Source organism: Corvus brachyrhynchos, unplaced genomic scaffold, assembly GCF_000691975.1.
Source record: "Corvus brachyrhynchos isolate BGI_N302 unplaced genomic scaffold, ASM69197v1 scaffold5, whole genome shotgun sequence".
NCBI classification, from domain to species: Eukaryota; Metazoa; Chordata; class Aves; order Passeriformes; family Corvidae; genus Corvus; species Corvus brachyrhynchos.
In genome coordinates, this window is record NW_008238321.1 from 6,472,197 (window position 1) to 6,483,917 (window position 11,721).

The following is an 11,721-nucleotide window of genomic DNA, read 5'->3' on the forward strand; positions in this document are numbered from 1 at the left end:
CCCCACGCCCGCCCCCCGAAAGCCGCCACCTTGCCCTGCTTGTCCCTGGGCTCCTCTTTCCTCTCCGCAGGCAAATGCACGAAGTCGGGTGCCACGACGGGCTGGACGTACTCGGCAGGGAACAGCCCTGACCTGCCATGGATGGCCCCAAACTTCCACCCTGTGCCAGACAGATGGTGGGGATGGCCCTGGGCTGGCAGCCATGGGGTCACCCCCAAAATTCTCTGCCTGCTCCCTCCTGCCTCTGCCCCCTTTTCAAGGATCTGGCCATGGATTTTGGCTGGATGCAGCTGCAGTTTGGCATCACTCAAGGGAAAGGTACAGAGCAGAGGCCACAAAGCCTGTCACCTGAGGGACATGGGCAGCACCAGGTGCCACCCAGGGTGGGACCTGCATGGGAGCATCTCCCTGCATCAGGTCAGTGCCAAAAAGACCACAAACCATCCTGCTGAGGGGTAACAGAGGCAGGACCCTGCCCTGTCCCCCAGCCTCAGGAGGGGACACAGCTCAGGGCACACCAGGGACACACAGAGGGACACCGTGGAACCCACCAAAATCCTGGGTGCCCGTCTTCAGCTCCTCCAGGTACATCACCTTCTTGCGGACCACACAGCCATAGTAGTGGTCTGCAGAGGCAATATGGGGACACCATGGGGACATGGGGTGTCACAGGATGCAAGGCAAGTGCACAGCCACCTCCAGGGCAGGGCAAGCTGTCAGTCTGCTGCCCCTGTGTCCCCCATTAAAGGCATTTTGGCATGGGGGGCTTTGGGGGTCCCTAACCTCTCTCAGAGTGCTCCAGCGACTGCAGGTGGATGATATCCCCTTTGTGGAAGCTGAGCTGGCCCCCATCCTCTGGGCTGTAGTTCCTCACGGCCACCACGTACTGGGAGTCCTGAGCACAGGGGGTCTGGCACAGCCCGTGCACATAGGGGCACCAACATCCCACCCAGCACAGGGACTTCAAGCACCCACAGCCTCAGGACCATTCCCCCAAATCCAGCCATGGTCCCATTCGCAGGGTGCCCTCCTCTGCCCACCCCAACCCCAGGCACACAGGCAGGGTCTGACCCCCAGGACAAACCCACCCTGGCCCCAGGGCACCCCCCACCTTCCTGAGCTCTGTGATGAAGTGGTCGACCATGACCTTGACCTGGGGAGCTTTTGGTGAGAAGAGGATGAGCTTCTCGCTGCGCAGGTTGAACTCCAGCATGTTCCTGGATGGGGTGGTCACGAAGAGCACATCGGGGTAGCTGGGGCAGGGCGAGGGGAGGCTGAAACACCTGGCATCTGTGGCACCCACAGCACCCACCCCACCCCAGCCACTCCTACCTGTAGGCCCGCAGCACCCGCAGCTGCTCCCCGGGGACATTGGTGCCCTTCACCATCCGCAGCAGCTTGATGCCAGTGTGGGACACAGCCAGGATCTGCACACCCGTCCCCACACTGCCCTGTGGGCCAGCACAGCACTTCAGCCGGGGGCACAGGGACACAGTGCCTGCCACCCCGACCTGCCCTGCAGGCGGACCCTCACCGTGGCAGGGAAGAGGCGGGAGAAATACACCTCGCAGCCATCCCGGGCCGCGGCGATGATCTCCCTCTTGACACTCTCGGTGGCCACGGGGCTGAAGGAGTCCAGCTTGTTTTCCACTGTGGGGAGGGGGAAATACCTCCTGTGAGCATCCCCTCCCCGGGGAGGATGTGCACAAAGTTCCCAGCGAAAGCAGGGATGCTCATGTCCTCCCCATGCCTGGCAGGACTGTATTGCAGAGACAGATGTGTGTCCCCCAAAGAGCTGTCTGAGACCTGACTCAATTTGTGGTGTTGTGGAGCACTAAATTACAGGGGGATCGTTACTTTTGGAAACAAAACTACCCAGGATTAAGCAGAGCCAGTCATGGCTTGGAGATAGCCAGGGGATGAGGATGGGCACAAGAGTGGCTGGATGTGACTCCCCAGGTTGGGGCCCCCCAGTGTGAGCCCCTCAGGCAGGGAGCAGCAGGACACAGGGTTACCAAAGAGGGATTTCAAGCGGAGCCGCTCCTCCTGGCTGATCCGGATGCAGGTGTCAGACAGCACATCATTGAAGATCTGGGAATGGGGGTGAGGAGCAGTGGGGTTGTGTGGGGAGGAGCAATGTGTCCCTCAGCCCCAGCTCCTCCACGGCAGCTCAGCAGGGAAGGCAGGATGGCCACAGTGGGATGAGTAAACCATCACCCCATTGGGAAATACCCCTTCTCCCAGGGGACCCTTGGGGGCTGCGGGGCCAACTCGGTGCCTCACCTGCCGGAAGATGAGGTCGAGCAGCAGTGGGTTGTTGATGCTGTCCTTGGGGTAGAAAACCTGCCAGGGGAAAGACCTTGGTGTAAACCCCCTTATCCCAGTAGGACCTTGGCACCAACCTGTCCCCAAGTGTCCCCATAATCTGTACCTCCTTCCGGATGAATATTTTCCAGGGCACGTTGTGGTAGGTGTAGAAGTCCTCGCTGCAGCTCCGGTGCAGCTGGGTCTGGACCTGCTGCGCCTCGGATGGGAGCTCTCGTGAGACAAAGACTGCAAAAGGACAGAAAGCTTCGCAATCCCTGGGGGGAACCACCAACAGCTGCCTCCATCCAGGGAAACTGAGGCACAGGGAGCAGCTCTCTGGCTGAGCCGGACACAGCAGTTACCCCACGAGGCATCACCCTGTGCCACTGGGAGGATGAGGTGCCTCACTCCACCATGGCCCCCCCAGTGCCACAGCTCTGCCCAGCAATACCTGGAGGCTGTGTGGCTGCAGGACGTCCTGTGGGTGCTCGCAGCTGGTACCTGGCACTTGGCACCGGCTTCACCGCAGCCACCACCTCCTTGGGCCCCTGTGAGGCACAGAGGGGCTGTGGTCAGTGCCAGTGACACCCCCAGCCCGGGCAGGGGGACACGGGGGCAGCCACCTCCCTACCACAGCTGATGGCACCCGGGCAGCTGAGAGCTGCTCCTTCAGGATCTGCATGGCTTCCTCGTGGGGGTCCAGCTTCTTCCCAAAGAGCTTGCTGCTGAGACAGCATCCCACATTACCTGTACCCCAGCATCACCGGCACCCCAACATTCCCTGTAGCTGGCACCACCTGCACCCCATCACTCAGTGCACCCCAGCATTCCCTGCACCCCCTCATCCCCTACACCCCAGCATCAGGACCAGCACATGCACCCGCGGGCAGGAGAAGCCCGTGCCTTGGCTGGGGGCCCAGGTGTGTACCTGTGGGGCTGGGAGCTGCGCGGGGCTGGCTGGCACTGTCGGATGATGTTGCGGATGTCGTGCGTGGGCCTCGGGAAGTGCTCCGAGTTGAGCCGGGAATGCCGCACCGGCTCTCCCGGCCACCGCCGGCCCACGGCCGCTGCGGAGTCAAGCACATGGCTCAGGGGCCCTGGCTCAGTGCCACGAGCCCCTGTGGCCATCCCATTGCACCGCGACTCCTTACCGGCTTTCTGCGAGTAGGGCCGGGGCTGGGGCACATGGGCTGGCGTCCCCTCTGCCACTCTGCCCTGCAAGGGACACGATGCGATCATCACCTGGCACCCCCAGCTGCTCCCGTCCCCAGGGGCTGCCCCAGAGAGGTGCCCTGGAGCAGAGAAGGGGCTCGACCCCTCCCGGCCCCGTGGCACTGACCGAGGGTCCGGGTGGCTGTTTGACATCTGCACGGCGCTGCGGGGACGGGTCTGGCTCTGTGCCTGTGATGACAAACATGAGAGCTCAGTCAGGGCTGTGGGGCTCTGGGCGCGGGGATGTTCCTCACACCAGGGGTCAGACAGGGAAACTGAGGCAGGGAGCTGGGTGGGGATGTGGGAGTGCTCGAGGTGCTCACCCCTCGGCTGATGCGTCTCCGCAGACCGGGGAGGTTCGCTCTGATTGGCGTCAGCGCCGCCGTTCTCACCTCCCACACCACCTCCTCCCTTCAGCCTCTTCGAGAGGATGGATGGCTTCTCCAGCTCCTGGGGGACAGGCGTCAGGGCACAGTGGCCAAGCCACCTGCACCCCAGAATGCCTCGGGCAGGGGGACATCCCCTCACCCCATTGCCGTAGGAGAGCACAGGGTCAAACAGGCTGTCCAGGTACCGGTCCAGACCCTTCTGGCTGCGCGGCTCCCCAAATTCCCCGTCTGTGAGGGGACAAGGGGTGAACCAGTGGCATGGCAGGGCTTCGTCGCAGCGCTGGGGGACAGGAGCTGGGGGAAATGACGCCCTACCATGGGGGTGATACGCCTCTACGGAGGGCAGTGTGGGGGCTTTCACAGCTGGGGGAGGAGGCACTTCATCCAAATCCAATCCATGTCCCAGCACCCTGCAGAGAGGGAGGAAGTGCTCATCAAGGACCCACTGGGTACCAGATTCCCCTCAGAGCCCACCCACCCCTACCAGCACCCATCCAGCCCGGTGCCAGGGTTCCCCCCACCAGCCCCACAGTGGGGCACCCATCCCTGCCCGGGTACCTACGGCCAGCTGTCCCTGCTGTGGCTCTCGGTCCCATCCCATGCGATGAGGAAGCAGGATTTCTGTCTGGGGAAGCCCCGGAGCAGCTCGAGGTCAGAGACAAGGTCCAGGACATAGTCGTGTCCAGCCAGCTCAGCCCACTGGGCACCCGCCTTCATAGCTACAGACCAGCCACGCCAGCCCTCCGACAGCCCCCTGCCAACAGCGGGACACTGGGGATGGACAGAGGCTCCACAGGGACACCCTGCCCACGAGCTGGGCACCTGGGCTCCCAGGGGGTACCCAAGACAGCCCCAGGTGACACCGTGACCTGCTGGGTGGGTGGGTGCCAAGCCAGCACATACCTGTGCTTCAGGACATCCCCTGCCAGGTCCTCGCCCGTGCTCCAGGAGTGGATGGGGCAGGAGAACTGGTCACCTGGGGAGGGACGGGCAGTGAGCAGGTGCCACCAGTCCCCCCTGCCCGTGAGGGTGGTCACTCTGGGACCGACCCTGGCCAACACCATGCCCCAGAGCCGTGCTGCCCTCACCGTTGAAGCAGTGCAGGTCGAGGGCCATGCTGGCCTGCTGCCGGTTCGCTGTCCACTCCAGCAGTGAGGGCGGGAAGGTGCGGGCGGCCGCAGCGCCCAGCTGGGAGCGGGCCATGGCGTGCATCAGCTTGCGCTGGCACACTGGCTTGTAGCCAGCAAAGGCGTAGTCGGACACAAACCTGTGAAGAAGGGATGATGCTGCAGGAGGGACATGGGCAGGGTCATGCGTGCCAGACTGGGACAGGGGACCACAGAGGGATTAAGAGCATCCCTGGAGGGATCTCGGCAGCATCCTGGGCACGTGTGCCAAGCTGGCCCAAGGCATCTTGGAGGGGCCTCAGAGCATCTCTAGTGGGACTTGGCCAGTATCCCTGGGCACATGTGCCAGGCTGGCCCTGAGGAACCTAGAGGGACATGGGCATGTATGCCAGCTTGGTCAGAGGGATCCTGAAGGGACCTCAGAGCATCCCCAACAGGACCTGGCCATGTGTGCCAGGCTGGCCCAAGCAATCATAGAGGAACCTGGTGGGGCCTGAGCAGCATCCTCAGGCACAGGTGCCAGGTGAGCCCTGAAAAGCCCCAGCAGTGTTCCCAGGCACGAGTACCAGTCTATTCCTGTGGGTCCCAGCCATTCCTGTTCCCCATCCCAGTGCCCATCCCTGGCTCACTTGAGCAGGTACTTGTCGAAGGCGGCAGACGGAGGGAAAGCGCTGAGGCAGGCGGCCAGCAGCAGCCAGCCCCGCTCCTCGTTGTTGACGTTGGTGTTCCGCCAGACCTGGTTGGAGGCTTGTGCCAGGAGCTCGTCCCGTAGCCCTGGCACCGACAGCCCCTTCTGCACGATGTAGTTGCCGAAGAGGGTCTCCTGCAGGCCGCCCAGCCCCGGGTCCCCCATGAACCGCAGGATCTGCCACAGGGACAGCCAGGTCCTCCCTCTGGCTCTGGGCACGGAGCGGGCAGGGGACTGCGGTGATGGATCCTGTCCCGTCCCACCTACCAGCTTGAAGAGGCTGAGAGCCTCGTGGCACAGCTCCTCATCCAGCCGGGTGAGGGGGGCTTTCAGTGGGGCCGTCAGCATCCCAAACGCCGGTTCCTGCGGTGACACCCGCACCCATGGCTACCTGGGGACAGCCTCAGGCCACAAGGGGCTGGTCCCATGGTGCTGAGCATGGTTTTGGTGCTTGGTGGAGACTGTGGGGCTGCCAAAGGACTGGGGTGCAGGATGGGGTCAGCAGCCTTCTGGAAGTGGGGCAGGGAGGGGCTCAGGCTGTGCTGGCAGCACCAGAGATGGGTGGTGAGGCCCTGGCACAGGTTGCCCAGAAAAGCTGTGGCTGCCCCATCCCTGGAAACATTCAAGGCCAGGCTGGACAGGGCTTGGAGCAACCTGGGATAGTGGAAGGTGTCCCTGTCCATGGCAGGGGGTGGAAATGGGTGATCTTTAAGGTCCCTCCCAACCCAAAGCATTCTGTGGTTCTGTGGTTCTATGCCAACACCTTGGCAGGGCTGAGAGCCTTATCCAGCCCCGGTGCTGTCATTCAGGATGCCGAGGACTGGGAAACACAGGACAAAAATAGGGATGAGGAAGAGGAATGCGGCAAAGTGACTGTGGGTGGGGCCGGGGTCCCGGGAGCAAAGCGACCTGGTCTCCCGCCCCAGCGTTCCGGATCCGCCCCGCGTCGGGCGTCCAGGAGGGCTCAGCGGGTCTCTCTCCGATAACCTCAGCAGGGTCCCCCCGGCCTCTGGAGACGACAGGAACCCACGGGGAGGGAGGGAGGTGGCAGCCAGCTCCCCACAGCACCACAGCCACCCCGGATCCAGCCTCTCTTGCTACCCGTGGTGTCCCCAGCGTGTGAGCCAGGGCAGAGCCTGGTGGGACAGTGCGGGACCCTGAACCTCACTGCTCCACCATGACCGGGGTGCCCGGGATGCCCCAAAAGCCGTCTGCCCATGGGAAAAATAAACTCCCCGCTGCCGGGCCGCGGCGCCCGCCTTACCTGGAAGTGGCCCCGCACGTACTTGGCCATGGGGTAGTCGTTGATGTCGAGCGGGAGGGTGAGCTGGGGGTCGGGCTGCAGCGCCGGCGGCGGCACCAGCACCACGCAGCCGGCATTCACCTCCCGGGCGGCTGCGGCACAGTGGGAAGCTACGGCACGGCCGTGGGGTAGGGAACAAGGGGCTGGGAGCGATGGCGGTGCAGGACCCGCTCACCTGCAGCGGCCTCCAGCAGCCCCATCAGCTCGGCCGGGATCTCCAGGTGGGTGACATCCACCACCTCCCTCCGCGTCAGCTCCTGCCAGCGCGGCACAGGGATGTGCCCACTTGCAGTGCTGGTCCCTGCCCCAGCACCCACGGGTGCCACGGCCAGGGGCACGGGGATGGGCGAGCACGTGGCAGGGATGAGGGCACAGCGACACGGGCTGCACGTGGATCACACTCCCACCGGTGCCACACGGCTTTACCTGCTTCATCCTCTCCTTCTCCTCCTCAGCCCGCCGGCGAGCATCCTCCTTCCTCTGCAAGCAGAGCAGCCATGCTGAGCCCCACCGGAGGGAGGGACACCCTGAGGCATCACAGCACCCTGGGATCCCATTGACCCCCTCCAATATCACCAAAGTTTTCATCCCAAAGAGGCACTGCCCATTCCCAATAGGACACAGAGGAGGTGGTAGGGTGGCATATGGGGAGACTCACAGTCTGGATATGCCACTGTGCCCTCCCCAGACCCACCACTGAACATGCAGCAGGGTGGCAGCAGGTCCCCTGGAGCCCCCGGGATGTGCCAGCCCCCAGCTCACCTTGAGGTACCTCCGGCGGTTCACGTAGATGTGCACCAGCGACCTGAACTTGATGAGCGTGCGCCGCATGCGCCGGTACCGCTGCCTGCGGGAGGGCACCCGTCACCCTCTGCCACCCACCAGTGCCCACCTGCCACCCCCCAGGACCCCCACCTGGCCAGGTATCCCCGCGCCCGGGTCTGCAGGAGGACGATCTTGCGGCGGAGGGAGCGGAAGCGCCGCTTAATGAAGAAGGTGCGAGCGTAGCGCTGGAGCGTGAGCGCGGCCAGGTGATGGGCACGGGCTCGCTTGCTCTCCAGAGCCTGGTACAGCTGCTCCTTCAGGAAGAGCTGGGAGCAGGGGTGAGGCTGTGAGCTCCCCACCTTGGCCACCACCCCCAGGGGCTCACTGGAACCAAGTCCCCTCCCGGGACAGTACCTTGGTGACGCCGACATAGTACATGCTGGGGTTAACGGGGCAGAGGCTCCTCAGCATCTCCACACAGTTGGCTCCGTTGGGAATGACATTGGACCACATATCAACGAGGCAGCGATACCTGGGTGAGCCCATGACACTGTTACCACACAGGGACACCAGCACAGACCTTCTCCATGGTGACAAGCACTGCACCTGCAGATGCAGCTTCTCCCAGAGCTCTGTACTAACACAAGGGGTTCCCAGCTCCCGCTGTGGGGCAATCCCAGCCCAAATGCTGCCCCCCAAAACACCCACAAGCTCTGTAGTCTCCCCTCGCTGGGATGGCAGTGCCCAACCTGCAGCCCACAGGCACCTGTCGATGAAGACGAGGAAGGGGATGCGGATAGGGAAGCCCTCCTTGCGGATGCGGATGGTCTCCAGGATCCCCGAGTACCGCAGCTGGGTTCTGACCACGTCGGCCTCGAAGAGCCCTGGCTCCTGGGGAGGGCGTGGGGAGAAGCATCAGCAACTGCATGGGCAAACCCCCACCCACTGTGTGCCCACCACTCTCCCAGTGCCACCAGGGCAGCACAGGCACCGGCACGGGCAGGAGAGCCCCGGCTCTCACCTTCTTGTTGTTGGGTTTGAGGCAGCGCACAAAGAAGGGGTTGCACCTGTGGCAGAGGGACCCTGTCAGCCACACAGGACAGGGGACAAAGCCAGCCTGGCCACCTCGGGCTCAGGTCCAGCTGTCACCCTGCTCCCAACAGCCCAGTGCACAGCCTGGCTGCCCACCCTGCCCACCCTGACCTCTCCATCTTCTCCACCAGCTCCAGGAGCGACTGCTGGAACCGTGCAGCCACAGTGGGAGCCTTGTACCGCCGTGTCCTGGTGCTGCTCCTCCTGATGAGGCTCCTCTGCCGGGCCATCACCTGGGCATGGCCGAAGAAGAGGTTGGCCACCACCTTGGGGAGACGGGAAGCGTTAGAGAGCAGGAAGGTGGCCAGGATGGTGCAGCTCTCTCGGATCCTCTTTCCAACCTGGCCACTGCTTTTTTGCCCAGCCCTGAGCAAGTCACATCCCCTAATTGTGTCTGGATTGCCTGGATAGGGATAGGGATGAGGATATGGATAAAGACAGAAAGCACAAGAGCAGCCCGTGTGCCTGTTTGTGCCAAATGCTTGAGAGGTCAAAGCCCAGAGGATCCCATGCGTGGAGCCAGAGGCATCCTCTGCTCCTGGTCCCCCGGGGCTTCACCAGCTATGGGGACACACTCTTGGGGACATGGAAAGGGATGTATGAAAGGGGGCTATTGGCGCCCAGTGTCACTGCAGAGCCAGGGCCAGGCAGGACCCTACCTTGGTCCTGCTGCTGAGGAACAGGTCCAGCACATCCTGACGGACCTGGTCATAGTTTTTATCCAAAAACTTGTGAACCTGGCAAATAGCAAAACCTCTTGGTGAGGAGCTTGACAGTGTGACAGGGTGAGACAAGGACCTGCAGGACCCCAGCCAGACCCGCTGGGATGCATTTCTCTCCTTGGTGCAGGATCAACCTCCTCTTTAAGCCGCCTTAACAGCCCAGCTGAGCATCCCAATGTCACACACCTGGTAGGTCACCTTCCCTGCGTAGTGCTTGATGGTGAACTCGGGCAGCGGCATCTTCGGCTTTGTGTAGAGTGGGTTTGTCCCATGGTGGTAGTGACACTTCTGGAGGAACGTGTGGTCAGTGGCCTGGGAAGGGACACAGGAGTGAGATATGGCTCGGGCAATTCAGCAGCAGGTTGGAACTAGGTGATCTTCAAGGTCCTTTCCAGCCCAAACCACTCCGATTCCATGATGTTTCTATGATTCTTTGGGCTTATCCAGCCTGGAGGAACCCGGGGGGTTCCCAGGTTGTCCGGGACAGCCCAGAGCCATGGTGATTCCCCAGCCACAGTGACCTCCCAGTGCCGGCTGCACCTCACCACCAGACACCCCCTCACCTGGGGGAAGCAGCTCTGGTCATCCAGGATCCGGAGGATGCCGTAGGGCTTTTGGGAGATGAGGTCAATGCACGGCTGGTTGTCGCTGAAGGGGATCTCCTTCCACTCAATCTGCTCCCGGAGGTACTCCTCCTGCAGGGCGGGCACTGGGTCAGCCTGGAGCCCCCAGCCCCACAGCAGTGCCCAGCACAGGGGCAGAGCCCAGCACAGGGGCAGAGCCCAGCCCCACCTGCTCCTCCTGGAACACAATCCTGTTGAAGAAGAACTGCAGGTACTCGTTGGCGTAGTTGATGCACAGCTGCTCAAAGCTGTTGAAGGTGAGGTCCTGCAAGAAGGAAGATTCATGGAGCCTGGGAGGATGGAGCTGGGACTGAGCCAGGATGGAGGTGGGAGGAATCCTGCTCACCTCGAAGCCATAGATGTCCAGGATGGCGATGGAGAGGGCCTCCTGCCGCGGATACACGAGCTTGTTGATGCGGTCCGTGAGCCAGCTGAAGAGCAGGGAGTAGAGGGTCTTGGCAATGGCATCCCTGGGAAGGGGAGACATGGGCAGAGTGCTGGAGCTCCGGAATGGCACCAGTGTACCCCACTGCCACAGCCAGCACCCACCACAGCATCAGCTTTAATCACCACAGAGTCTAATCCACGCACCATCCCTGGGGATCAGAGCCCCCCATACCCTCCTGCTGTGCAGCCCCCCTTCCTTCTACCTGGCATCCACAGCGCTTTCAACAGTCAGAGGGGTAAAAATCTTCTCCCGCAGCGTTTCCTGGTTGGGAAATGGTGTGATGGAGCAACATCAGCCATGGTCCCCAGGGGCCAGGGACCCCCTCCCAGCCTGTGCCCCCTGCACTCACCGTCACCTTGAAGGTGATGGCTTTCTGCAGGCCCTCAGGGGACACCTGCAGCAGCTCAGCCACCGTCCGGATCTCTGTGGCACTCACCACCGTGGCGACCTCCTGGCAGTCAGTCTGCAGGACACAGGGATGCCATGGGATGTGATGATCCCCCATTTGCCACATCCCAAATCAGGCCTGAGGAGGATGGGCTACCTCGTATTTCTCAAAGTAGACGTTGCCCAGGTGGAGGACAGAGGAGAGGATGCGGAAGATGCTGTTCTGCTCGTCCACACTGAAGTTCAGCACCTCCATGGTGTTGAGCAGCCGACGGAAATCCTCAGCGTCGTCCTTGCCGGGAATCTCACAGTTCCCACCCTGGCACAACCCCCTCGGTCCATCAGTGGGTCCGGGCGGGGTCAGCACCCAGTGCAGGGGGTCACCCCCACCCTGAGCATCCTCCTCATCCTCACCCTGATGACTGAGGGACCCACCAGCACCCTGAGGTTGGGTAGCGCCCCAAAAATGAGGCTGTGGGGGGGCTGGGGAGGGGACACACTACCTGGTTCAAGTAGTAGTAGGTCTCGGCGCCCTGCAGGCAGTACCGCTGCCTCTGCTGGGATGGCAGCCCTGCCAGCATCTCGTACAAGATGTGGTAGTTGCGCTCGCTCTTGGCCTGGGGAGCAGAGGACAGAGCTGGGGAGGGGGCGGCAGAGG

General features: G+C 62.8%; 1 protein-coding gene across 1 annotated transcript in view; it reads right to left on the reverse strand.

The window, feature by feature from the left end:
* MYO15A (myosin XVA) overlaps positions 1-11,721 on the reverse strand; it is a 23,025-nt gene that overhangs the window by 4,661 nt on the left and 6,643 nt on the right. Inside the window, exons 12-51 of the mRNA XM_017734279.1 lie at positions 11,567-11,680; positions 11,221-11,382; positions 11,026-11,139; positions 10,879-10,937; positions 10,575-10,698; positions 10,398-10,493; positions 10,169-10,300; positions 9,792-9,917; positions 9,543-9,620; positions 8,995-9,149; positions 8,813-8,858; positions 8,558-8,682; positions 8,206-8,323; positions 7,942-8,117; positions 7,789-7,873; positions 7,453-7,506; positions 7,202-7,283; positions 6,988-7,118; positions 5,991-6,086; positions 5,665-5,900; positions 4,997-5,175; positions 4,812-4,884; positions 4,471-4,662; positions 4,224-4,318; positions 4,048-4,136; positions 3,843-3,969; positions 3,647-3,708; positions 3,459-3,522; positions 3,236-3,374; positions 2,939-3,029; positions 2,759-2,855; positions 2,432-2,553; positions 2,284-2,343; positions 2,016-2,091; positions 1,535-1,650; positions 1,333-1,451; positions 1,112-1,253; positions 784-895; positions 552-626; positions 14-160 (exon numbers count right to left, since the gene is read on the reverse strand). Coding sequence (XP_017589768.1) covers positions 14-160; positions 552-626; positions 784-895; positions 1,112-1,253; positions 1,333-1,451; positions 1,535-1,650; positions 2,016-2,091; positions 2,284-2,343; positions 2,432-2,553; positions 2,759-2,855; positions 2,939-3,029; positions 3,236-3,374; positions 3,459-3,522; positions 3,647-3,708; positions 3,843-3,969; positions 4,048-4,136; positions 4,224-4,318; positions 4,471-4,662; positions 4,812-4,884; positions 4,997-5,175; positions 5,665-5,900; positions 5,991-6,086; positions 6,988-7,118; positions 7,202-7,283; positions 7,453-7,506; positions 7,789-7,873; positions 7,942-8,117; positions 8,206-8,323; positions 8,558-8,682; positions 8,813-8,858; positions 8,995-9,149; positions 9,543-9,620; positions 9,792-9,917; positions 10,169-10,300; positions 10,398-10,493; positions 10,575-10,698; positions 10,879-10,937; positions 11,026-11,139; positions 11,221-11,382; positions 11,567-11,680 — 4,486 coding nt within the window. The remainder of the gene's footprint in view (positions 1-13; positions 161-551; positions 627-783; positions 896-1,111; positions 1,254-1,332; positions 1,452-1,534; positions 1,651-2,015; positions 2,092-2,283; positions 2,344-2,431; positions 2,554-2,758; positions 2,856-2,938; positions 3,030-3,235; positions 3,375-3,458; positions 3,523-3,646; positions 3,709-3,842; positions 3,970-4,047; positions 4,137-4,223; positions 4,319-4,470; positions 4,663-4,811; positions 4,885-4,996; positions 5,176-5,664; positions 5,901-5,990; positions 6,087-6,987; positions 7,119-7,201; positions 7,284-7,452; positions 7,507-7,788; positions 7,874-7,941; positions 8,118-8,205; positions 8,324-8,557; positions 8,683-8,812; positions 8,859-8,994; positions 9,150-9,542; positions 9,621-9,791; positions 9,918-10,168; positions 10,301-10,397; positions 10,494-10,574; positions 10,699-10,878; positions 10,938-11,025; positions 11,140-11,220; positions 11,383-11,566; positions 11,681-11,721) is intronic.